Here is a 27,916-nt window from a genome sequence, read left to right on the forward strand (position 1 = left end):
AAGTGAATGTCTCGCACCCCACAGTCAACCCTTGACATATGGCCAGTCTGAGCAGAAATTGAAAACTCAGTTTAAGTGAGCTGTTGATATAGATAAACAGTGAGGAAAAAAAAAAAATCTAAAACGACAACTCAAAACATAGATTTTCATAGGATATACTTACTTGAGGGCTCCGTCTTTGTAGAAAAAAAACCCAATGTTTCTGTGTGCACTATGTACAACGTACATATTTTTATATTCAAACAAGGTTTACTTTATCATATTTTTAGTTGTTCAAAAATACATAGAAAAGAACATTCAATCAGATAATCTGGTCTTGTCTTTTATAAGGAAATCTTGGATTAAAATAAATTTAAAATATCTTAATCACTGATGCAAACAGAAGTAGTCCACACCATCCTCAAAGTTGAGATACCCTTCTTCAGTTTATTCAAGCCTACCAGATTCCTTTTTCCCACAATGTTTAAATAATAATGACCCCTACTTCCCTCCTAGCCTTTCTCTCTTGCCTTTCTTTCTTACAGTAACCAAAAATCTACCACTGGAAGCCTGGGTAAGTGAAAGTTAGGAAGCAGAAACTTGGAGGGATAGGCAACCAGGAATCTATCTGGCTGGTTTAGTAGTGAATAACATAATCCACGCACACAACTGAAGAGAGGTCTATTTCCTGCTCTCTAGGATCTTAACTTTCTTTCTAAGTTTCTATCTTTATAGCTTGCAGCCACTCAGATCTCCCATTTAAAAAAAAAAAAAAAACCCAAACAACAATAAAAATTCTATGTTGATAACATGCCTCAATTATAACTGGCACAGACTAATTTCTGTCTCTTTGGTATTGTTGCTGATGTTCTGAGATAACTGTAAACTAGGTCTCAAAGGTTCTATACACCACTGCTTGCTTAAGCCCACTAACAGGTATACCAGACATTCAAAGGAAGCTGTGGAAACACAGCCTGGCTGTCTCCAAATTAGTCAGAATTAGACTCATAAGAAATAAACTAAAGCTGAAATAATTTTAAAATCAAAGTTTAGAACTTCATTTATAAACCAATTACACAAAGCCCATTATAAATGACCAATACCTAGTAGAACAATTTGTTAAAAACCACCAAAAGCAATCCTAATTCATCTTAGTTAACTATCATTACTCATTGCCATCGAGTCGATTTCGACTTATAGCAACCTTATAGGACAGAGTACAGCTGCCCCATAGGGTTTCCAAGGAGTAGCTGGTGGATTCAAACTGCCGACCCTTTGGTTAGCAGCCAAGCTCTAAACCACTGCGCCACCAGGGCTCCATAATTGTGCCTTGTCACCCAGTTTCTAATGTCCTCTAATTCTCATGAAATTCTCTTGGGGAAATTTCCTTTCCATCTTCTCCCAGGATTCTGACAGGTATACACGTAATCAGCTTTAGGTCCAAAGCTGTTCTGATACTGTAGTACTTTTAGTCTAGAAGATTGTCTTTTCTTTTCTTTTTTTTTTTTATAATAGCATTAAATATTATAGAAGTAATGCATATTCATTATTGTTGTTGTTGTTAGGTGCCGTCAAGTCGGTTCCGACTCATAGTGACCCTACGCACCATAGAACGAAACACTGCCCGGTCCTGCGCCATGCTCACAACCATTGTTATGCTTCAGCCCATTGCCGCAGCCACTGTGTCAATCCATCTCGTTGAGGGTCTTACTCTTTTTCACTGACCCTGTACTTTACCAAGCATGACGTCCTTCTCCAGAGACTGATCTCTACCGACAACATGTCCAAAGTATGTAACACGTAGTCTCACCATCCTTGCTTCTAAGGAGTATTCTGTTTTGTACTTCTTCCAAGACAGATTTGTTCATTCTTTTGGCAGTCCATAGTATATTCAATATTCTTTGCCAACACCACAATTCAAAGGTGTCAATTATTCTTCGGTCTTCCTTATTCATTGTCCAGCGACTTTTGCATGCATATGATGCGACTGAAAATACTATGGCTTGGGTCAGATGCACCTTAGTCTTCAAGGTGACATCTTTGCTTTTCAACACTTTAAAGAGGTCTTTTGCAGCAGATCTGCCCAATGCAATGCACCTTTTGATTTCTTGACGGCTGTTTCCATGGGTGTTGACTACGGAGCCAAGTAAAATGAAGTCCTTGACAACTTCAATCTTTTCTCCGTTTATCATGCTGTTGCTTATTGGTCCAGTTGTGAGGATTTTTGTTTTCTTTATAATATTCATTATACAAACAGGAAATACAAATAAACAAAAACAAGAAAATAAAAGTCACATACACTCCTACCACCAGAGACAACTACTGCAAACATTTTGGAATATTTCATTACAAACATTTTTCTATTAAGCAATAAACAATCAAAAACCAAAATTTAAAAAAACAATCCTACTTACTAGCTCCAAAAAACCTGAAACACTTAGGTATAAATCTAACAAAATATGTAGAGAATGTGTATGCTGAAAACTACAAAATTCTTATGAAAGAAATTAAAGAAAACCTAAATAAATGGAGAGATATACTGTGTTCATCGACTGAAGACTCAACATAGTAGAGTCAATTCTCCCGAGACTGACCTAGGCATTTCACAAAATACCAATTAAAATCTCATCAGGATTTTCTGTAGATAGATATAATCTGATTCTAAAATTTACAGGAAAAGGGAAAGAACTTGGATAGCTAAAGCAATTTTGAAAAAGGAGAAAAAAAGTTGAGGGAATCACATTATCTGATTTTAAGACTTACTATAAAGCTACAGTAATCAAGACAGTGTGGTATTGATGAAAGGACAGACACATAAATCAGTGGAACAGAACAGAGGGATCGATCCATATAAATATGGTCATTTGATCTTTGACAAAGATACAAAAACAATGGAGAAATGATAGTCTTTTCAACAAATGTTGTTGGAACAATTGGTTATCCATATATAAAACAATGAACCTTGATCTAAAGCTCACATTTTATATAGAGATTAACTCAAAACGGATCATAGATCTAAATGTAAAACATAAAACTATAAAACATTTAGAAGAATACATAGGAGAAAATCTTTGTGATCTTGGGGCAAATAGAAATGACACCAAAAGCATAACCTATAAAAGAAAGATTTGATAAACTGGTCTTCATCAAATTTTAAAACTTCCACTTTGTAAATGACATGGTTTCAATTTCCATTTCCCTAATGTCTAATGATGTTGAACATCTTTTCATGTATTATTTGCCATCCTTACATCTTCTTTGGTGAAGTGTCTTTTCAGATTCTTTGCCCATTTTTTAATTTGGGCATTTATTTTCCTATTTTGAGAGTTCTTTCTATATTTTAAATATGCCTTTCATTGGATTTGTGATTTGCAAATATTTTCTCCCAGTCTGTAGTTTGTCTTTTCATTCTATTGACACTGTCTTTAGCAGAGGAGAAGTTTTAAAATCCTTCCTTCTCTCTGTCTCTCTCACTGATATAAAATCCAAATACAAAGGAAAATACTTTTACTACTTGTTACATACTATGCTATTTTCCCTTCCCTTTTCTTCTATTTTAGTCTATTAAAAAATGTTGGTTAGAAAGTAAGCATCAAAAAAATCACAGGGGTCATGTCAAAAGAATTCAGGAGCCAACCTGAAGAGGTTTCTGCTAGTTAAAGATGGGGCAATTTGAGCAGCAGAAAGAATAAAAATGTCAATGGACTAAAACACACACAAAAAAATGTTTAAGTAGATGAACTCACAGTGACACCAAATCAAACAAGCTAACAACCTTCCTTACTGGTTACCTTTGGGGGATTATTTTGAAAATTGGCAGATGAAGGGGGTAAAAAAAATTAAGCATTTATCCAGTCTCTCCTTTAGGAACAGTGCCTCAGGACAACCAAATTGTTGATTTGGGGAAATTTCTCTTTATTGAAGTGTTCCAGCTAATAAATGGAGAAAAAAAGATCTAGTTGAGAACTTTTGGATTTACGATCAACAAATGGGTCACAATTCAAAGACACTCTGGCAGATGTGTACAAGAAGACATGAATAAGGATATTCACTGAAGCACTGTTTGTAACAGCAAAAATTTTGGGGATAAAATTACATGTCAATCAATAGAAAAAAAGACAAATTGCATATAGACAAGCAATGAAATATTAAACTGTAGTTAAATAAGAGCCACATATGACAACACAGATAAATCTAAAATACAACATGCAATAAAAACTAGTTATAGATGGATAAATATAGTATAAGACAATTGATGTGAAGTTTAAAAGTATGTAAAATAATAAGTTTTTTGTTTATAGATATACGCATATTGAGTAGAAGTATAAAATCATGATAGGGACGACTAGCACCAATTTGCAGAGTGGTGACTTCTGGGAAGGAAAATGGGATTACACAGGGGTTATAACAGGGATTTCAGCCTTTTCTGTTTTATTTCTTGAGAGAAAGAGATAGGGAGGGAGAGGGAAGAAAAGAGTAAGAAGGTGCAAGCAAGCAAGCAAACTTAATGTATGACAAAATGTTAAGATCTGATTAATCTGGGAAGTGAATTCTTGGGTTGCTATTACAATTACTGTATTATATGTTATTATCTTCTGTTTGAAAATTTCATAATAAAGATAAAGCCACAAATTTTGACACCCTAAGCATAGATATTTAGCATTTTTATTTCCTTCTCTTCCCTGCACAAAAGATTTAGCTCTGGTGGCACAATGTTTAAAGTGCTTGGCTGTTAACCTAAAGGTTGGTGGTTTGAACCCACCAGCCACTCTGTGGGAGAAAAGACCTGGCGATCTGCTCCCATAAAGATTGTTGTGTTGTTGCTGTTGTTAGGTGCCATCAAGTTGGTTATAACTCATAGTGACCCCATGTACAACAGAATGAAACACTGCCCGGTCCTGTGCCATCCTCACAATCGTTATGCTTGAGCTCACTGTTACAGTCACTGTGTCAATCCATCTCATTCAGGGTCTTCCTCTTTTTCCCTGACCCTCTACTCTACCAAGCATGATGTCCTTCTCCAGGGACTGGTCCCTCTTGATAACATGTCCGAAGTATGTGAAACGAAGTCTTCCCACCCTTGCTTCTAAGGAGCATTCTGGCTGTACTTCTTCCAAGACAGATTTGTTTGTTCTTCTGGCAGTCCATGGTATATTCAATATTCTTTGCCAACACTGTAATTCAAAGGCATCAATTCTTCTCTGGTCTTTGTTCACTGTCCAGCTTTAACATGCATACGAGGCAACTGAAAACACCATGTCTTAGGTCAGGCGCACCCTTAGTCCTTAAGTGACATCTTTGCTTTTTAACACTTTAAAGAAGTCTTTTGCAGCAGATTTGTACAATGCAATGTGTCATTTGATTTCTTTTTCTTTTTAAAATTGTTTGTGCTTTAAGTGGAAGTTTACAATTCAAGTTAGTTTCTCATACAAAAATCTGTACATACATTATGTGACCCTTGTTGCTTTCCCTATACTCTGATGGCACACTCCTCCTTTCCATCTTGGATTACCCATGTCCATTGAACCAGCTCCTGACCCTCTCTGCCTTTTCATCTCGCCTCTGGAAAGGAGCTGCCCATTTAGTCTCATGTATCTACTTGAGCTAAGAAGCACACTCTTCCTAAGTATCATTTTATGTCCCATAGTCCAGTCTGATCTTTGTCTGAAGAGTTGGCCTTGGGAATGGTTTTAGTTTTGGGCTAACAGAGAGTCCAGGCGCCATGTCTTCCGGGGTCCCTCCAGTCTCAATCAAACCATTAAGTCTGGTCTTTTTATTAGAATTTAAGTTCTGCACCCCACCTTTCTCCTGCTCCATCAGGGACTCTCTGATCTGTTCCCTGTCAGGGTGGTAACTGGTGGTAGCTGGGCACCATCGAGTTCTTCTGGTCTCAGGCTGATGAAGTCTCTGGTTTATGCGGCCCTTTCTGTCTCTTGGGCTAATACTTTCCTTGTGTCTATGGTGTTCTTCATTCTCCTTTACTCCAGGTGGCTGAGACCAACTGATGCATCTTAGATGGCCGCTCACTAGCTTTTAAGACCCCAGACGCCACTCATCAAAGTGGAATGCAGAACATTTTCCTAATAAACTTTGTTAAGCCAATTGACCCAGATGTTCCCTGAAACCATGGTTCTCCAGACCCCTGCCCCTGCTACTCTGGCCCTCAAAGTGTTTGGTTGTATTCAGGAAACTTCCTAGCTTTGATTTAGTCCAATTGTGCTGACTTCCCTTGTATTGTGTGTTGTCCTTCCCTTCACCTAATTCTTGTCTACTATCTAGTTAGTGAATACCCCTCTCCTTCCCTCTCTCCCCAATAACCATCAAAGAATGTTTTCTTTTGTGTTTAAATCTTTTCTTGAGCTCTTATAATAGTGGTCTTATACAATATCTGTCCTTTTGTGACTAAATTCACTCAACATCATGCCTTCCAGATTGTTCCATGTTATGTTTCACGGATTCATCGTTGTTCTTTATCATTGTGTAGTATTTCATTGTGTGAATATACCATAATTTGTATGCATTCATCCGTTGATGGGCACGTAGGTTGTTTCCATCTTTTTGCTATCGTGAACAGTGCTGCAATGACATGGGTGTGCATATTATCTATTCATGTGTGAAGATCTTATTTCTCTAGGATATATTCCAAGGAGCAGGATTGCTGGATCATATGGTACTTCCATTTCTAGCTTTTTAAGGAAGCATCAAATCGATTTCCAAAGTGGTTGTACCATTTTACATTCCCACCAACAGGCGTCATTTGATTTCTTGATTGCTGCTTCCATGGGCATTGACTGTGGATCCAAGTAAAATGAAATCCTTGACAGCTTCAATCTTTTCTCCGTTTATCACGACGTTGCTTATTGGTCCAGTTGTAAGGATTTTTGTTTTCTTTATGTTAAGGTGTAATCCGTACTGAATGCTGTAGTCTTTGATCTTCATCAGTAAGTGCTTCAAGTCCTCTTCACCTTCCGCAAGCAAAGTTCTGTCATCTGCATATCACAGGTTGTTAATGAGTCTTCCTCCAATCCTGATGCCCCATTCTTCTTCATATAGTCCAGCTTCTCGGATTACTTGCTCAGCATACAGACTGAGTAAGTACAGTGAAAGGATACAACCTGACACACACCTTTTCTGATTTTAAAACACGCAGTATTCCCTTGTACTGTTAAAACGACTGCCTCTTGGTCTATGTACAGGTTCCACATGAGCATAAATTAAGTGTTATGGAATTGCCATTCTCTGCAATGTTATCCATAATATGTTATGATCCATACAGTCGAATGTCTATACATAGTCAATAAAACACAGGTAAACATCTTTCTGGTATTCTCTGCTTTCAGCCACGATCCATCTGACATCAGCAATGATATCCCTCATTCCATGTCCTCTTCTGAATCAGGCTTGAATTTCTGGCAGTTCCCTGTCAACGTACTCCTGCAAGTGCTTTTGAATGGTCTTCAGCAAAATTTTACTTGTGTGTGATATTAATGATAGTTTGATAATTTCCGCATTCTGTTGGATCATTCCTCTTTGGAATGGGCAAAAATGTGGATCTCTTCCAGTCAGTTGGCCAGGTAGCTGTCTTCCAAATCTCTTGGCATAGATCAGTGAGCACTTCCAGTGCTCCATCGGTTTGTTGAAACATCTCATAAAGATTACAGCCTAGGAAATCCTATGGGGCAGTTATACTCTGTCACACTGGGTTGCTATGAGTCGGAATTGACTCAATGGCACACAACAACCAACAATAATCCATACTATTATAATTTTTTAAATTATATTTATTTTTCAAGAATTATTTCTAAAAATTTATATTTTGCTGAAAAACAGCTTAAGAAGTATTCAGACGTGCTCTTTGCTTTCCTGGTTTCACTGTTCATTGTTGCTAATTTTATTCTCTTTTCTTTCTCACTAAATTCACAAAGGAACAACAGCTTGGCTAGATAATCTTTTTTCCTCAGAATCCTCTAGTGGTTTCTCTGCTGCCTTCTGGTATTTAGTATTGCACAGGAGAAGTTTGATGTTAATCTGATTTGTGTGTGCATGTATGTGTAATGTGTTTCTTTTCTGTCTGGATGTTTGTATGATTTTGGAGAAGGGGGTTTGAAATTCAGAAATTTCAGCAGCATATCCTAGCTGTGGGTCTTTTTTCCTTCTCATATTGGGTGTGTGCTCTTTTTGGTCAGAAAACTAATCTTGACGGCTCAAGGAAATTTTATCATTTTGCTCTGAATTGCTTCTCCTTTATCTTGTCTATTCACATTGCTGATATTCCCATTACACTTATATCAGATCTCCTGAATCTTTTGTAAACACCTTTCTTTTTTCTCATAATAGTACCAGTTGTTTTCTTTTCTTTCTTTCTTTTTTCCCCCTCTTTTCATCCTTAGGAGAAATTTCTTCAGGTGATTTGGTTCCCCACCAATTTTCATCTATTGCTCACCTTCTCCACTGTGTTTTTAACTCAGTAATCACGTTTTTAATCCTAGAACAATTCCCATCTTAAATTGTTCTCTTTCCATAGGTACAATGACTACCTGAATCTTACTTTAAAATTTCTATTGTTATGAAATACATATAACAAAACATTTGAACCATTTTTACGTGTAGGACTCAGTGACATTAATTATTTTCACTATGTTGTGCAATGATTACTATCCATTTCCAAATTTTTTCATTATGTACCCTTTAAGCAATTGCCCTTCATTCCCCCTCCCACCTACTCCTGGTAACCACTAAAAAACTTTGGTCTCTATTCATTTGCTTATTCTGGATATTTTATATAAATAGGAACATAAAATATTTGTTCTTTTACGCCTGACAGTTTACTCAGCATAATCTTTTCAAGGTTCATCCATGTTGTAGCATGTGCCAGGACTTCATTAATCTTTATGGCTGAATGAGTTCTTCTTTTAAAAATAAACTTTTGAGTTGCTAAAAATATTTTAGTATATAACTGATATTTAAGAGAGTAAATTCTTTCCTAGCACCAAATATTTTAAAAGGGACTCAAGTGAAATATGTTTATGAATCATTTTCTCCCACTGCATTAAAAAACCCAACTTAAACGAGTGACTGTCGAGCTACCATTAACTTTTGTTTATACGGATGGAAAATACAGCAATGGATATTGGTGATGGTTGTATAATATGATTAATGTGATTGGTTTCATTGCACTGTACAAGGGACCAATGGTGAATTGGCAAGTATAGTGTTATCTATATTTTTTACAACAATTTAAAAAAAAAGAAAAAGAAAATCCTATGGAGTACAGTTCTATTCTGACACACATGGGGTTGTCATGAGTCAGAATCCACGCATGGCAACTGGTTTTAGCATATGGAGAAATCATCTTTTCATTTAAAAGAAAAAAGAGAAAAAGAGTGACTTAAGTGCTGAGCTTCCCACAAGTGGATAGTATTTTATTCTTGCATACAGTGGTTAAATTAAAGGAGCTACTTAACATGGACTGGGGTAGAAGGCTGAGTGGGGAATTTGAGAAAAAACTTAAGAAAGGGAGAAATTTTAGGAGGTCTGGATTTCAATTATATCTGATATTGATCAACTCAGTCATTATGCTTTAATGAAAAAGAGTGACCATCTCAATGATTAATAAAGACTATTGAGGCTTAGATGGTCTTTTATGAGCAGCACAGTTCTATGGTATCATAGAATTGGGTCTGTGGCTGGAAATCAACACTCAGTACTGCTTTCTTGATCCTAGGAGATCCTTTAAAGGGGTGAAAACCAAAGCTATGATTTATTTTTATTTGAAAATTATTTTTTCATCTGTTTTATAGTAAATATTTTGATATTTTAAATATCATGAGTTCTCTATCAAAGTTGCTTATTAGATCTATAATATCTGTGAGTTTAAGACAGAAACTTGAGAGATCCTGTGAGCAAGAGTTAAACTAAAAATTCCTAGAAAGTCAGTAAGTAAGCTTTCTCCATGTACATTCATGAAGTGTAGTATCATTTTAGCTGTGAGAACTCAGGCACGCCAACTTTTAAAAAATGGGAGTAATAGTACTTACCTCATAGGGTGGTTGTGAGGATTAAATAAATGACTTTGAAGCGATCACATATATTCACTGAGAACAAATCTACTATATGCCAGATATTAGATGCTGAAGATATAGCAGTGAACAAAGTAAACAAAGCCTACCCCCACCCCTCAAGTACATAATACACTTAGCATGGTGCTCAAAACACAGTAAGTACTCAATAAATTACAGCTGTTATTATCTTGGAAATGTCCAATGTATCTCACAGAATGACTGGCTGTGACAGCTAAATGTTAACACACTCTTTAAAATTCTCTGTATATTGAAAAATTGTTGGTAAGAGGAGAGAATCTATGGCAGATTCAGAATTGAGATTCTTTTTCACACTCTAGATTCTTGTCTTTCTTAAGTCACCAATAATGCAGGATGGTTTTAGTAGGTTTTAAGCCATCTTTCTAACCTCTACGTTGTAAAATTCTGGGATTTCAACCAAATACTTTTACACAAGTCATTAACTAATGAATGAGCTGTCTTCCAAGCAGAATTCAGGATAGAATGTTTCATTACAGCAAGAATATGAAATGACTCATCAATTCTCATTATAAATTCTCTTTGCACATATATATTTGGTACTCTGGCATAACAGAGGTCCATGATGTGGTTATGTGAATGTATAGAGTAGAAGTGGAAGTTTCTTGATCTCGTCAATTTGTAAGAGGTCAGGGCATCTATAGTCACTCAGGGCTTCAGAAGTCCTCTGTGAATGAGCACAAAGTCCCACAAGTAGGAAAATGAAAATGACAAAGAAGGGTAGCAAATAATATTGTCAGAGGACATAAGCCTTAAATAAACCAAAGACATTTACATGGAGAGGGAGAAGCAATGGTTTAGAAGCAGCCATGGCAAGTAAGGAGGAGGCTGATCCTATTTCTTAATTCAGAGGTATGTGGGTCAAAGAAGAGGGAAGAGCAAGCATTTGAGAGGGTTGTAGGGGAAACAATATTTTCTGGGGAGGGCCAGGTTCCAAGGCAGTATGGGACTGGCTGGACTTAGGGAGTCCCAAATAGTTTCAGCAACCTGGAGCCAGAATGACTACATTCCCAAGTGAATCCTCATGAAGAGCTTCTGGGGAGGAGGAGGACTATACGCCTCTCTAGAAGGACTCAGTGGAGTCTAGGTTTGATTAGGCTCCAAGAAATCCTATACCAGGTGGACAGGCTAGAAACAGACCTAGTTAGTGTTCAGAACTTTCATGTGTAACTGCAAAAAAACGGTAAAATCCTGGCAGATTTCGGGGAAAGGATGATGCCTTCTCTGAAGTTAGCCACAGCCTAACCCTATCTTAAAAACTTATACTCACTGGGATTATTAATCCTCAAGGACATTTTAGAAAGGGGTTTAATATACATTAGAGGAGAAAATTAAGTTAAAGAGAATGGGCTACAGATTTAACTAACAGTTGATTATATAATCTTTACAAGTCATTCTTAACTGCTTGTACTACAGCTACTTATTTAAAAAAAACTGCTCATGATAATGTCTGACCCCCTTCTGTTATCACAGACAAATAAGACCCTGTTTGTAAGAGCTCTTTAGAAGAAAGAACTAAAATACATATACTATATAACTCCAGACTGGAAAATCTTTCTGAAAATATTATAATTGATAACTTAATGCAGACAGCAGTAGTATAAAATCAAGACAATTTAGGATTTATTATTTTTAAGACTTCATAAATATCTAAAAGTAAGTTTAAGCTACTTTGGAATGAAATTACAACTTCCACCTTGAGAATATCATATTCAACTTCACTAAAAAATACAAATTAAAACAGTAAGATACCATTTTCTCTCTTTCTGACTGGTGAAAAATTTTAAAGATCGATAATATTTGGTGTTAATGAGAGTGTAGAGAAATGAGCACTCTAACACTGCTGGTAGGGGATACATTGGTACAACCTTTCAGAAGAGCAATTTGGCAAGATTTATCCAATTCCTTATTTACACAATTCCATTTACAGAATTTGATTTACTGAAATACTTTCACACACACACACACACACACACACACACACACACACTATACACTACTTGCTTAAAAAAAAAACAAACAGAAAACAATCTAAATCTGAATTTATTTGGTAGAGAAATGGCTAGGTAAGCTGTTGCATTCATAAAATGGAATAAAAGTCATTAGAAAGATAGCTCTTTAGGAGCTGATATGGAGAGATAGCTATAAAGAACTAATTTGAAAAAAGTCAAGTTGTAGGACAGTGTGTATAGTATGATCCTATTTGTTAAAGTTTTAAAAATTAAAATCAATAATTGGCATACTATTTACAAGAGAAACAAAACACTCACATTCTAATTCGTTTTCATCTGTAGTTCTTCTCAACAGGAAGCCCTATTAATTTTTTGAGCAAAAGGCTACAGATACACTACAACATAAACAAAAATTAGAAAAATATTTGTGTTTTTGTTTCATGTCTGGGAAGTACAAATTAAAGAAAAAGGATTCTTACTTTTTTTTTTATAATAGATAAGTAATGCTTGAAAAAATGAGAGTGTGTCCCTTAAACCAATTATGATAGGCACCTAGGTATGAGTATGAAAAATGACTTTGTACTGATTAGCTGGTAATATAAAATAAACATATGTTACTATGTAGTAAGAGATGCAATTAAGAGCTAAAATGACAGACACTTAATGAGACATTCATTAGGAATTAGAAGTAAATTGAATGTAAAACTGTACTTTCCACATCAAAGCGGACTTACCTCAATAAACCTTCTGGTCTCAGAAATTCGTGTAACCAGAACCCCAAACACATTTACAATATGATGCAAAACAATATCCAATATAACGTTTTTAATGTGCTGCACAAAACTGAAATGTCTTCTAAATTACTTTTTTCTTTTTAATCTAAAGACAATGCTAAAACAAGCAGATTTAAAGTACTGGGTGACTTGTCCTTTTTGACTAAGACTATTTATATCAACTAGAGCCACTAATAAGCAGCTTCAAGACAGGCTTCATATAGACATGCATATACAACTGCTAAGTGTCTATATATTTTCATCTAAATATGCATGGATATAGACAAATTTTACAGGTTTTTTATTACATAACTCTTAATCTCAACCTTTACTTGGCTAGCACATTAAGCACAGGGGCTTACAATATTTACTGATGCTGCTAAACCATTCAGTAAACCCCTCAATGCTAAGATATTAGAGCACTGCTTTACATGATTAGTGGCCAAAGGGACATGGCTATCATTCTATGTAGTACACAGCAAACATTCTTTTAGGTAGGCTGACTGATAGTTACAAACTAGCACAGTGCCCCCAAAGCCGACAAATTAGTTATATGCAGAATACTCACATCAGCATAGTGGCCTATCATATCACATCGGTCACATCGTTTTCTCCAGAAAGATCTTTTAAGACATCTGTGAGTGGAAGACATGGGCAAAGAACAGTCTAAGCAAAAGCGGGCTGGACAGGCATACTGGAGGTGTCCTCTCTCAGAGCAGAGGCAGCAGGGGCGGACTTTCTATTTGGCAGACAAACAAAAGATCTCTTTAGCAAAACATTTCAATCTCGAATAGCAGATTAATTTTTCTTTGCCTATAAGATCCCATAAAAAGTTATTTCTAATTTGAGACCCAATAAAGGTTCAATCTTGAGCATAATTGTAAAACCAAACAAAATGTTTGAAATTAGAGCTTTAACACAAGCCATCTATATACTGTGGTTGCCAAAAAGGCATGTGCATGTTCTATCAGCTGGCATCTACTTCTTAGGGAATGTCTTACAGGAACACTGACAAAGTGGAGGCGTCTAAGAAGGAAAGCAGGATGATGAGGATCTGCAAGCTAAGTCATAAGAGGAACAGATACAGAAAGAAGTTCTTTTGCCTGGAGAAGCAAAGACAAAGAGAAAACACAAGAGCTGTCTCAAATATTTGAAAGACAGTCATTTGGAAGAGGGTGTAGGTCATGGAAGGAATGTTTGTTAAGAGCTTATTATGTATCAGGCAAAGTCTAAGAGCTTTAGTTCTATGTGGTTCCAAGTGTTGATGTATCTGCTTAACATAATTTATAACAATAAACATTTATAAATGCCTTTTTCTATCAGTGAAAATTATCCCAAAATGAAACAAGTTGTCTTATAAAATAGCAGTTTTAGAAGTGAAAGGGGTCTCATGAATCATCTGATTCAATCTCCTCATATTATACATAAGAAAGCACAGGCACAGAGGGCTAGATGACTTTTGCTCAAGGTCATACAACTAGTACTGGGAAGCTGAAACTGATCCTAGGTTTTTCTGACTCTAAGTTTATTGTTTCTTTCCACTACACCCAGCTGTGAGCTACATGAAATTTAACATGTATGTTACAAAAGATTTCAATTCTAATGTTATAGGATTCCAACCCTATGATTTTATGATTTTTAATAATATGGAAAGAAACATTACATATTTCACGTACTTGTGGGAGGGGACAGTTTTTTGACAAATGGCCACATTTGTCACAGTTTCTACAGGTAACATTTTTGTTGGCTGAATAGTATCGGTGGGTCCATCTTCCAGACGATCTATTATTACCTATGTGGGCCTAAAGGAAAAAAAAAAATCAAAAATTAAGAAAAAAAACTTCTCTCACTTAATAAAAAGTCTAATGTCTCTCTTTCTAAAGACAATTATCAATGAGAAGAGTGAAGAAACATCAAACTTCAAATCAGTTACATTACCTTTATAAGGCAAGAGAATTAACAGTCACCGTCTCTTCAATAGGAGTCCTGGTGGCGTAGTGGTTAAAGCACTTGGCTGCCAACCGAAAGGTTGGTGGTTCAAACCAACCAGCCGCTACGCAGGAGAAAGATGTGGGCAGTCTGCTTTCATAAAGATTTACAGCCGTGGAAACGCTATGGGGCAGTTCTACTCTGTCCTATTGAGTCAGAATGGACTTAACGGCAGTGGGTTGTTTGGTTTGGTCTATTCAATTTGGAATCTAGCAGCAGGGAACTTTGCACTTTCTTAAAAGAAGGTAGAAAAACTTAAAAGGGGGTGCCATGAAGATAACTCTCCTCTTTTTTTTGTCTGCCCCACCTCCCCATTCTTTTATACTTCTTTTCCTTATGGCTCCCCTTCTTTTATATCTCTCTCTACTTATGGTTCAGGTCCAGTAGACGTACCGATATGTATCATTTAGACATTCTGGTACCATTCAGAGCCAAAGACAACGCTGACTTCTATCTATCTCTGAATATATAACGTATTTTTCGGAATGAGAAGCCTGCTTAAATTTTTTCACAGGATACTGTTTTCATGATTTTGCCTATTATAAAATTATAAAACCCCACAGCAACCGAATACATTCCTTCTTTTGAACAGCCCAAGGTTACTGCATACAAAACTGGATTGTAACTTATAAAAGGGAAGAAGATACTCTCCTTCCACTGGAGTTTTTTTTTAAGATTCATTCTGTCTACACAGTGATCCAAATCTAGTCATCCCATATTTTAGCACAAATTTAGTATCTCAAAAGAGAATATTAGCAAAGCATATTATATGGAATATCTAAAGAGTGATATGTAAATCCCAACTATGCTTTTATCTTGTTTGGTAGAATTCCATCTTCGAAAAAGCTTTCATTTCTTACTTGTTATTCTGTTGAACTGGCCAAGTAGACGACAAGGAGATATATTCTAGTTCTCTCTTGAAACTTTTCTTCTACCAAATTGTAAAATTATTCTCTTTTCTAGCATCTGCCACAATTAAGGCTAATAATTGACAAAGACAAACACCTGCCACATTCTAAATATAGACTAACCATTTCCTTCCAGTGAAGAAGTGGTTATTTCCGGTGTTGGTCTTTAGTGGTACCAGGCCATAAAGGCTGAAGAGGACTCACCATGGCAGAGCAGAAACAGAAGGAAAAGAGGATTAATCATTTCGGCTATTAACTGACTGGATGAATCAAGCTTCTGAAAAGTTAAATCACCCTTTCTTATAAGCCACTTGGATCACTGCTATTTAAAAACAAACCAAAATAAACTTTATTAATCTTCCAAAAGTTATCATAAAAAAATAAAAGGAAAATATGAATCAAAGGAAATTATTGAACTATTACTCCGAATTTAAAAACAATTTGATTTTACCTCAACGTCTTTGTCACTGATGAACCAGTTTACACCATCTTCTCCTACAAAACAAATGGAGAGCTATTTAATTAACTGAAATTTTTGAGAACTGTAACTTGAGTTGCATTAAAAAATTACATAATAAAAAGAAAACTGGCTAAAAATACTATTATTTTGCCTGAGCTACAATACTGGGTATTATAAATCCATGTTACTCAATCTTGGCACCTTTAAAGTATTTATAGATTGACTATTCAATTTGTTATTACTCAAGTTGGACCCCCAAGGGGTAGTGAAAAATCTGAATAAGCTTTTGTCTTAGCCCCATTATTAGTTGCATGAATCTGAACGAATCACTTAACCTCTATGAGCCTCAGTTTCCTTACCTATTTAATAGGGATAACAGCATTTGCCCTGTCTACCTCAAAAATACTATTAGAAGAAATATATGAAAGCACTTTAAAAATAATCAACCTCTATAAAAATATAAAAAATCAGCATTAACTGTGTCCATTAGCTTTCCATTGTGGTTGACTTTCATTCTAACAGTTAAAAAAACTGGACTTTGAATACTATCTCATTATTAGGGCTAGGAACTTAGCATTGTATTTTATAACATCAAAAAAAATGAATAAAGGAGCAAAAAAAGAGGCCAAATATCCAGAAACCATTGACCTAAATATACAACTGTAAAAACCTAGCAGGAGAAAAGAAAAAAAGAAACTACACTTTTCTGTATCACCTGTTTTCTTCCCTTTGCACTGTCCCTTTTACAAACTTATAAATGGCTGCTATTCCTTTGGTCCATCCATGGCCAAGGAGGAAGGGACCTATGACTAATGCAGAAGCTAAGCGGTCAATAAAGGACTGAAAGAGATTTTTCCTCCCCCCAAAGCAAAGTTAAGATTTCCTTCTTCCTTCTACTTTACTACTCTCCTCTATCTCAAAAACACAAATCGAGCTTGACTCATTTCCTTGAAAGGAATTTTGAAGAGACATGAAGTAATCTACATTTTCCCAGGCCTACCAGGAGTTAAGTGTCTAGAGATACATTCTAAAATAAAATACTTTTACTAAGAAAACCAAGAAGCTGCTTTACAAAAAGATCAATCCATAAGAAAGCAGAGATGCTGTACTGATGATTATTTTCTTTGTAAAATTTGGAGGCTGCAGCCATATACTGAGAGTGAAGAATACATTAAATAGTAGCAGTCTCTATTCCTTCATCATCACCATCCCCACTACTATTCTTCATTCAAAGGATCCATCTAAGGAGCATGCTTTGCTGTAACTTTCAAAGCTATGTTTTGTATCTTAACATCCTTCATCATTAAAATTCAAAATGACCTCTTGAAATTAATTATATAATTGACAGTACTGTTCTTAAAAAATGAAATGCAAAATAGCACCTGTTACCTGCCTCTCCCCCCATAAATTTGCAAATGAGCAGAGAATAGTGAAAAAAGGAAAGGTTTGAGGAAGAAAGGTTAACTCTATTTAGATTGTTTTAACATTCCTATAGAATCCAGCAATATTCTAAGTTATATATTAACAACTTAATAAGCTATTCTTACTGTAGGAAACACATTGACAAGTACACAAAATAGGTTTCAATTATAGATGAAACCAGTGCTTCTCAAGCGGCAAATGAAGCAAAAACATCACCAGGAAAACGTAAACCAATTTGTGGCCCTACCCTAAGGCTCCAGTTTTGGCTTACTGTTAATGAGAGCTGACCCCTGCCCTTGCTCTTTTACCTATCCTGTTTGCTTCTAAACTCCAAATCCCGACCCAGTGAAAGCCTTGTCTGGTGCAACTCATTTCAACTTCCACACACACTCAATTCTCCACTATTGCTCAATTCTGGGTATAAGACTTGGCAGAAACCTGGGTTCTAGTCTGAACTCTGCCTCTTATTTGCTGTATGGTGTTGGGCAGCTTACTTACCCTCTCTGGGTCTGTTAATAATGGGTTGCATTAAATGACATCAATGATACCTTCTAGTCCTAAGTTTCTGTGATTCTATCAAATTTTCTTTCATTACTGGGATCAAATACATTGTCGGTTAGTTTACTTTCCATAAATCCTCCAGGCCCTTGCAACCAGCACTGGATGCTTACCTTAAAGACAACTTCCAGAGGGCCCAGAAGCACTCATCTTTCATGTATCTACCACCTAATGCCACAGAATGTAAGATGGGACTACTCTAAAATGTAAATTAGGACTTCCCTAAGGATGTCTAATTAGCTGCTTTACAGCCTTAATCTTGCTGATATCCAGGACTGTGATTCTTTTAAGACTTTAGAATTGTGATCACAGCAGTAAATAATAACTCCTCCTTTGCATTAAATCAACTTAGTTTAACAAACATCTATTGAAAGGTTTCAATGAATAAGGTGCTACAGGGTAAGCAAAGATAAATAAGAGCGTATAGCCTAGTAAATTGTAAGACAAAAGAAAAGACCAAACAAATACCATAGATTAAGAAGAAGGAATAGCTTATATCTCAATTTAAGGGAAATCAGAGAGAAAAAGTCACAGAAATCTGTGCTATAAAATAAAGTTTGGATAGGATATTTAAAATTTTTTTTTTTATTGAGGTATAATTTACATGTAATACCCACTTAAAAAAATACAGTATGATGCACTTTGACAAATGTACATACCTGTGCAAACACCACAAAAATCAAGATCTAGAACATTTCTATCACCCCAAAATGTTGCACTGTATACATGTGCAGTCAATGCCTGACCCTAGGCAATCAGTGATTTGCTTTTTGTCATGACAGACTTGTTTTGCCTGTTCAAAACCTCATATAAATGGAGTCATACGTTATGTGCCATTTTACATCTGGCTTCTTTCACTCTGCATATTTTTCAGATTCATCCATGATGTTGGGTAGGAGTAATCTGTTCCTTTATTACCGAGCAGTATTCCATTACATGGATATAACACAGTTTATATAGCTGTTTATCTGCTGATGAACATTTGGGTTGTTTCTAGTTTTTGGCAATTATAAATAAAGTAGCAATAAACATTCTGGTAGAAGTCTTTTCTATATATAAAAGTTTTCATTTACCTTGAGTAAATACCTAAGTGTAGAATCGCTGAGTATGATAAGTCTATGTTTACCTTTACCTTTGTAAGAAACTGACGAACTATTTTCGAAAGTGCTTGTGCCATTTTATATCCCCATCTGCAATGTATGAGAGTTCCAGTAGCTTCATAGTCTCACCAATACTTGGAATTGTCAGTCTTTTTAATTTTAGCCTTAGAATAGATGGGAAGTAATATTGCACTATGATTTTAATTGGAATTTCTCTGATGAACAATGATGTTCAGCATCTCTTCATGTGCTTATATACTATTCGTATATGTTCTGTCAAGAGCTGTTCAAATATTTTACTTATTTTAAAAATGAGTTGTCTTCTTTTTATTAAGTTGCCCTGGTGGCACAATGTTTAAGCACTTGGCTGCTAACCAAAAGGTCATTGGTTCAAACCTACCAGAGGCTCTGCAGGAGAAAAGACCTGGTGATCTGCTCCTGTAAGATTACAGCCTGGGAAACCCTATAGGGCAGATCTACTCTGTCATATATGGTCACTATGAGTCAGATTCAACTCAACAACGCACAACAAGGGTTGTTTATATATTCTGGATACAAGTTCTTTATGAAATATACAACTTACAAATATTTTCTCCTAGTTATGACTTGCCTTTTTGATTTTTAGTAGGATTATTAAAAAACCAAAAAACTCATTGCCGTCAATTCCAACTCACAGTGACCCCATAGGACAGGGCAGAACTGCCCCATAGGTTTCCAAGAAGTGGCTGTGGATTCAAACTGTCGACCTTTCAGTTAGCAGCCGAGCCCTTAATCACTGTGCAATCAGGACTCCAGTAGGATTACTAGAATAGCAAAAGTTATCAATTTTAATAAAGTCAAATTTGTCAACTTTTTCCTCTATGTTAATGTTTTCTTTGCCCAAAGAAATCTGTCTATGCAAGGTTATAAAATTGTTCTATATTTTCTTCCGGAAATTCTATAGTTTTTAGTTTTTTATGTTTAGGCCTATTACTCATTGTTTCCATACAAATATCCAGCTGACCCAGCATCATTTATTGAAAAGATTATCCTTTCTACATTGAATTACCTTACCAACCTGGTTGAAAATCAACAGACCACATATACTCACTGCCATACCCACTGCTGTTGAGTCAATTCCAACTCATCGTGACCCTACAGGACAGAGTACAACTGCCCCATAGAGTTTCTAAGGCTGTAAATCTTTACAGAAGTAGACTGCCACATCTTTCTCCTGTGGAGCGGCTGGTGGGTTCGAACTGCTGACCTTTTGGTTAGCAGCCGAGTGCTTTAACCACTGCACCACCAGGGTTCCTTAGACCATATATATGTGGGTCAATTTTTGGAAGCTCTATTATGTTCTACTGAACATGGTGTATGTCTATGGTTATACAATATTATAGTCTTTACTGCTAAAGCTTTATAACATGTCATGAAATCATGAAGTGTAGGCTTTCCAATATTTTTGTTCTTTTTTAAGATTTATTCGGCTATGCAAGGCACTTTTCAGTTCTACAGAAATTTTAGAATAAACACATCAATTTCTACAAAAAAGTCTGCTGGGATTTCAATTGGTATTGTGTTGAATGTGTAAATCAGCTTGGGAAGGTATTTTAACAATACTCAGTCTTCCAATACATGGAAATGGTATATCTCACTGTTTATTTTGGTCTTCTGTAATTTTTCTCAGTAATGTTTTATAGTTTTCAGGTCCTGCACTTATTTTATCAAGTTTATCACTGACTATTTCATGTTCTTTCTGCTAGGAAGTGGTGGAAGAGTTTGTGTAGGACTGTTCTTATTTCTTCTTTAAATAGCTGATAGAATTCACCAGTGAAGCCATCTAGTTTTCCTAGTGGGCAGGAAGTAGAGATGAGGCTATTCAGATGTTCTATTTCTTCTTGGGCCAGTTTTGATAAATTGTAATTTTCAAGGAATTTGTCTAGTATTTCAAATTGTTGAAATTATTGACATAAAGTTACTTACAATAGTCCCTTATTTTACTTTTATTCTCTGTAGGATCTGTAATAATGTCCCCTTTTTCAACTCTGATAGTGGTAATTAGTATCTTTTCTCTTTGTTCCCTATCATTCTGGCTAGAGATTTTTCACTCTTACTGATCTGTTCAAAGAACCAGCTTTTGGTTTTATTGATTTTTTTTTCCTATTGTTTCTCTATTTTCTATTTCATTGATTTCCACTGTTTAGTATTTCCTTCCTCTTACTTATTTTGGGTTTAATTTTGACGTTCCTTTTCCAGTTTCCTAAGGTGGATACTTAGATCACTGTTTCAGATCTTTCTTCTTTTTTAATATAAGCATTTAAAGCTACAAATTTTCCTCTAACCCCTGGTTTAGCTACATTCCACAAATGCTGATAGGCTGTGTCTTCATTATCATTCAGTTAAAAATATTTGCTTATTTCCCTTGAGACTTCTTCTTTGATCCATCGGCTACTTAGAAATGTACAGTTTAATTTCCAAATATTTAGAGACTTTTTCCCAGCTAACTTACTGATTTCTTATTTATTGTATTATTTCAGTCTTTTTAATTTTGTTGAGACTTCAACAAATTTATCGTCTACTTGATGAATGCTCCAAGCGCACATAAGAAGAATGTGGGTTCTGTAACTGTTGGGTGTAGTGTTAAATTAAGTCAAGTTAGTTGATCATGTTGTTCAAGTCTTCTGTATCCTTACTGATTGTCTATTTACTTGTTCTCTTAATTACTGAGACAGAAGTGTTTGCATCTCCAACTATAATAATGGATTTGCCTATTTTTCCTTTCATTTCTGTTGGTTATCCTTCTTGTACTTTGAAGTTTTATTACTAGGTGTACATAGATTTAGGATTGCTACGTTTTCTTGATGAATGGTTGCTTTTATTATTATGAAATGTCCCTCTTTATTTCTGGTAATTGTCCTTGTCCTGAAGTCTACTTTGATGTTAGTATCACCGCTCTATAATTTAAGATTAGTATTTGTACGCTAGATCTCCCCTACCCCCAATCCTTCTGCTTTTAAACAAGTCTGCATCTTTTATTTAAAGTATGGTTCTTAAAGATAGCACATAGTTGGGCTGTGCTTTTAAAATCCAGCCTGATAATCTCTGCTTTTTAATTGAAATGTTTAGATCATTAACATTCAATGTACTTATTGATACGATATTGATATATGCTATTGATAGTTTGTCTATTACCAGCTCTTTGTTTTCTATTTGTTCCACCTGTTCTTTGTTCTTTCTTTCTGCCTTCCTTTGGAGTAAGTATTTTTTGTTTTGATTTGCTTTCCAGGTTATTTACACTACAGGCTTCTTAGCTATACTGCATTGTCCTAGGGTTTATAATATGCATCTTTAAATTATCACAATGTACCTTCAAATAATATTTTACTACTTCCAAAAATATAAGAAACTTAAAACAGTATGCTCCCCCATCCTGTCCTTTGTGCTATTGTTATCATACATTTTACTTCTACATGTTATAAACCACACAATACTTTGTTGGTATTTTTTTTATTAAAACAGTTCATCATCTTTAAAAGAAGTTAAAAATTAAGAAATAAGTATTGTCTATTGACTCACATATGTACTGTTTTTGGGGTTCTTCCTTCATTGTTGTAGCTCTAAGTTTCCATCTGGTATCATTTTCATTCTGCCTGATAATCTTCCTTTAATATTTCTTGTAATGCAGGTCTGCTGGCAACAAATTTTTACAGATTTTTTTTCACTGAAAATATCTTTATTTCACTTTTAATTTTGAAGTATAGTTTCTCTTTACACATACATTAAACCACTTGATATTGTCTTATAGGCCACTAATGTCAATTTTTCCCCTTCTCTGTTCTTCAGCTTTCTATTGTTGTCTTTAATTTCACTGTTGTTTTCTTTTGATTAGTCTAATATGTAGTTAAGCCCATCCATTTCAAATATGGTACATTTCAGCTCTAGCTGTTCCATTTGGTTCTTTTTTATATTTCCCATTTCTCTTATTACACACATCTTTTCCTTTACATCTTTGTGTATATTTATAATGTTGTTGTTGTTAGGTGCCATCAAGTCGGTTCCAACTCATAGTGACCTTACATACAACAGAATGAAATACTGCCCAGTCCTGCGCCATCTTCACAATCATTGTTATGCTTGAACCCTTTGTTGCAGCCACTGTGTCAATCCATCTCATTGAGGATCTACTTTTTCACTGGCCTTCTACTTTACCAAGCATGATGTCCTTCTCCACAGACTGGTCCCTCATGATAACATGTCCAAAATATGTGACATGAAGTCTTGCCACCATTGCTTCTAAGGAGCATTCTGGCTGTACTTCTTCCAAGACAGACTGGTTCGTTCTTCTGTCAGTCCACGGTATATTCAATATTCTTCGCCAACCCCATAATTCAAATGCATCAATTCTTCTTCAGTCTTCTTTATTCACTGTCCAGCTTTCACATGCATATGAGGCGTCCAAAAACGCCATAGCTTGGGTCAGGTGCACCTTAGTCCATAAAGTGCATTTTAACACTTCAAGGAGATCTTTCATGGTAGATTTGCCCAATCCAATGTGTCATTTGATTTATTGACTGCTACTTCCATGGGTGTTGATTATGGATCCAAGTACAATCTAAAATAGCTGTTTTAAATTCCTTGTCTGCTAATTTCATCACCCCTGCCATTTCTAGGTTTATTTCATTTGATTGATTTTTTCCCTGATTATGAGTCACATTTCCCTGCTTCTTTGATTATCTTGTAATTTTTTTTTCTTGGATGCTGGTCATTGTAAATATTATACTACTGAATGTCTGGATTTTGTTTTCTTACTTTAAAGAATGTTGGACTCCATATGAGTAACTTGCAGATCAGCTTGATTCTTTTAAGGCTTTTTAAAAGCTTTGCTAGGTAGGTCCAGAGTAGCCTTTACTCTAGGTCTAATTTAGCCCTACTAAAAGATGTCCCTTCTGGGGTCTCTATTGAATGACTTGGGTATTCAACACTGTCTCTCCACTCTGGCTAAGAAGAACTCGTGTAAGTTCTGGGAATTTTTCAGCTTACAGTCAGTAAATCAGTAGTTTTTGCCCAGTCTAATTAGAGTTTCACCCTATGCATGCACAGATTAGCACTCAGTACCTTCAGTACTCAAGAATACCCCATGCTGATTTTTGGATTGGAAATAACTCCAGAAACTGCTGCAGCTCCCTCTTTTCCAGTATTCTGTCCTGAAAATTACAGACTCCTTGGCCCTGGAGGTATACTGGTTAAGGGTATGGCTGCTAACTAAAAGGTTAGCAGCTCGAATCCACCAACTGCTCCTTGGTAACCCTATGGGGCAGTTCTATGCTGTCCTATAGGGCTGCTATGAGTCAGAATCGACTCCACGGCAATGTGGCAACAGCTTCTCTGAACTCTCATTTCTGTCTTCTCAACTCAGAGAGATTGCCATCCTCTTCTTGTATTCCCCCTCTTGGCACTATGATCCAGAAAGCACCTAGGCAAAAAGCTGGAATAATTGTAGGGCTCACCCTGTTGGTTTCCTTTCTCTCATGAATCACAGTCCTGCACTACCTGCTGTCCAATGTCTGAAAACAGCTCTTTAATAAATTATATCCAGTTTTCTAATTGATTATAGCAGGAGGGCAAGTCTGGTACCAGTTAGCCCAATATGACTGGAAGTAGAAGTCTTGTATAGGATTTTAATAGGTGGAAATGAAAGGAGACAATAGAAAAAAAGGAAAGGCACATACAACATATTAAAATTTTAAAAAAACAAACCCTTTGCTGTTGAGTCAATTTCGACTCACAGCAACCCTACAGGACAGAGCAGAACTGCCCCATAGGGTTTCCAAGGCTGTAAATCTTTATAGAAACAGACTGACACATCTTTCTCCCATGAGTGGCTGGCAAGTTCGAATCATCGACTTTTTGGTTAGCAGCTGAGCACTTAATCACTGTGCCACCAGGGATTCTTCTATGCAACATATTAAAGGAGGTAAAAGGGTATAAGAAATAATACAGGGTGTGATAATTTCCTTACTAAGAATTTGCACAAGCCTTTTTACATATAAAGAATACCAAAAGTTAAAACATTATTACTTATAAGAAGTTATTTATCAGAAATACATATGAAGACTTCATTAATATAAAACCTGTTCTTCCAACTAAGAAACCTTTTATGTCCTCTTTCATTTTCACTTTAAAAGCCCTGAGTTCCTACTGTGTGAGATCTTCAAGGAATAGTATGACAGGACTCTTTTTTTACCACAGTAGTAATGTTGAAGGCCAAAACAGTAAAACAGTTATTACAGGTGTTCTGTTAATGCTGTGCAACCACCAGAATATTTCATCTCTCCTAAAATAAGCTTTAAAACAAACAAAAAGTGAACCCATAAACTTACAGTTTATTTTTTACGTATCTTTTCCTATTTGCGGAATTATCCTGCTATTGTATTACATACACACATATAATTACTACACAGTAATAACAATAATAAACATCTCTTATATTTATATGGTGATTCAGAATCTATATATTGCTTTAAATGTACATTTTTCCCCTTAGAACAACCTTGTAGGTTATGGTTATACAAAATGTTCACTTTTTTATGTGTCTGTTTTCCAATACAGGGCAAAAAGGGCAACCGGTGCTTTCTCTGAGTTGTAGTGCTAATTCGGCTATCTGTCAATATGAAAGGACGTGGGTTGGAATTTGGGTCAGATTTTTGAGGGGCAGGAGCCAGTTCACCCCGTACTTCAGTTATGCTTAGTCTGCCTACATTCTGGTGTATCTGAATAATTAAAGATAATTCCTTTGCTAGAAGAGCAGCAACCCAAAATTACAGAGTTAGCTCTCTCTACCTTCTAGGGCAATTTGACAGAAAGCGGGAATTAGTAAAACGTATTTCTAAAGATCTCCAAAGATTACAGAAGGGCTCAGTTTAGCACATTAGGTGGTTATCTGCAGTGTAGGTGCCAGAGCCTAAGAATTTTTTCTTGGGTCTAATATCTCCACAACACCTTCTTATAAGGAAGCCATAGATGCCTTAAATTTTCCAGATATCCTAAGTTCTACTATAAAAAATTGTAAAACATTAAATTTCACCAAAAAGCTGTGTATATATGATTTTCTTAGAATACAATGTACTTGAGTTTAATATTCAACAAATCAGAGGTGGAAACTTAACAAACCACTTGGCAGTTTGAACCCACCTAGTAGCTCCCTGGGAGAAAGACCCGGCCATCTGCTCCTGTAAACATTACAGCCAAGAAAACCCTATGGGGTAGTTCTGCTCTGTCACGTGGGGTCGCTATGAGCCAGAATCAACACGACGGCACCTAACAACAACTAATTATTTAAGCCACCATCCGTCAGTTTGTCATACTGTGATGGCTTGCATATTGCTACGATGCTAGAAGCTATGGCCACCAATATTTCAAACACCAGCAGGGTCACCCATGGCGGACAGGTTTCAGCAGAACTTCCAGAATAAGATTAGGAAGAAAATTAGCCAGTGAAAACCGTATGGATCACAACAGAATGTTGTCTGATACAGTGGTGGAAAATGAGCATCCCTGGTTGGAAGACACTCAAAATACACAGTGGCTGCAATAACGGACTCGAGCATAGCCATGACTGTGAAGATGGTGCAGTACAGGCAACTTTTCGTTCAGTTGTACATGGTGTCGTCATGAGTCGGAGCTGGCTCAATGGCAATTAACAACAATTACTTTAGAATGTACAAGTAACTTCCTCAGAGTAAAAATTTTTTTGGAAAAGAATGGCATTTTTTAAAAAATTTTTTAATTTTTTTTTACTTTATTTTTTACTTTTACTTTACTTTAGATGAAGGTTTACAGAATAGTTTCTCATTAAACAGTTAGTACACATGTTGTTTTACGACAATGGTTAACAACCCCATGACATGTCAACACTGTCCCTTTTCAACCCTGGGTTCTCTATTACAACCTTTCCTGTCCCCTCCTGCCTTCTAGTCCTTGTCCCTCGATTGCTGTGCCTCATTAGTTTCATTAGTTTTGTTTTATGGGGCTGTCTAATCTTCAGCTGAACGGTGAACTTCAGGAGTGACTTCATTACTGAGCTAAAAGGGTGTCCGGGGGCCATACTCTTGGGGTTTCCCCAGTCTCTGTCAGGCCAGTAAGTCTGGTCTATTTTTGTGAGTTAGAATTTTGTTCTACATTTTTCTCCAGCTCTGTCCGGGACCCTCTGTTGTGATCCCAGTCAGAGCAGTCAGTGGTGGTAGCTGGGAACCATCTAGTTGTATTGGACTCAGTCTGATGGAGGCTGTGGTAGTTGTGGTCCATTAGTCCTTCGGACTAATCTTTTCCTTGTATCCTGTTCTCTTCATTCTCCCTAGCTCCCGAAGGGATGAGACCAGTGGCGTATCTTAGATGGCTGCTCACAGGCTTTTAAGACCCCAGACGCTACTCACCAAGGTAGAATGTAGAATTATCTTTATAAACTGTGTTATGTCAATTGAGCTAGATGTTCCCTGAGACCATGGTCCCAACAGCCCTCCACCCAGCAATACAGTCCCTCAGGGAGTTTGGATGTGTCTATGGAGCTTCCATGACTTTTCCTTGTACAAGTTGTGCTGGTTTCCCCTGTATTGTGTACTGTCTCACCCTTCACCCAAGATACCACTTATCTATTGCCTATTTAGTATTTTCCCGCCACCCCTCCCATCCCTGGTAAC

The 27,916-nt window shown here is 36.2% G+C and overlaps 1 protein-coding gene across 3 annotated transcripts in view; it reads right to left on the reverse strand.

Moving 5' to 3' along the window:
- The window catches only part of ZCCHC7 (zinc finger CCHC-type containing 7), a 272,450-nt gene that overhangs the window by 39,884 nt on the left and 204,650 nt on the right, over positions 1-27,916 (reverse strand). For all 3 annotated transcript variants that reach the window (XM_023727502.1, XM_023727503.1, XM_012554388.2), the window contains 3 exons: positions 16,150-16,193; positions 14,478-14,603; positions 13,370-13,540 (listed from right to left, as the gene is read on the reverse strand). In XM_023727502.1, the coding sequence (XP_023583270.1) occupies positions 13,370-13,540; positions 14,478-14,603; positions 16,150-16,193 (341 nt within the window). The remainder of the gene's footprint in view (positions 1-13,369; positions 13,541-14,477; positions 14,604-16,149; positions 16,194-27,916) is intronic.

This window comes from Trichechus manatus, unplaced genomic scaffold (assembly GCF_000243295.1).
Source record: "Trichechus manatus latirostris isolate Lorelei unplaced genomic scaffold, TriManLat1.0 scaffold00016, whole genome shotgun sequence".
Taxonomy (NCBI): domain Eukaryota; kingdom Metazoa; phylum Chordata; class Mammalia; order Sirenia; family Trichechidae; genus Trichechus; species Trichechus manatus.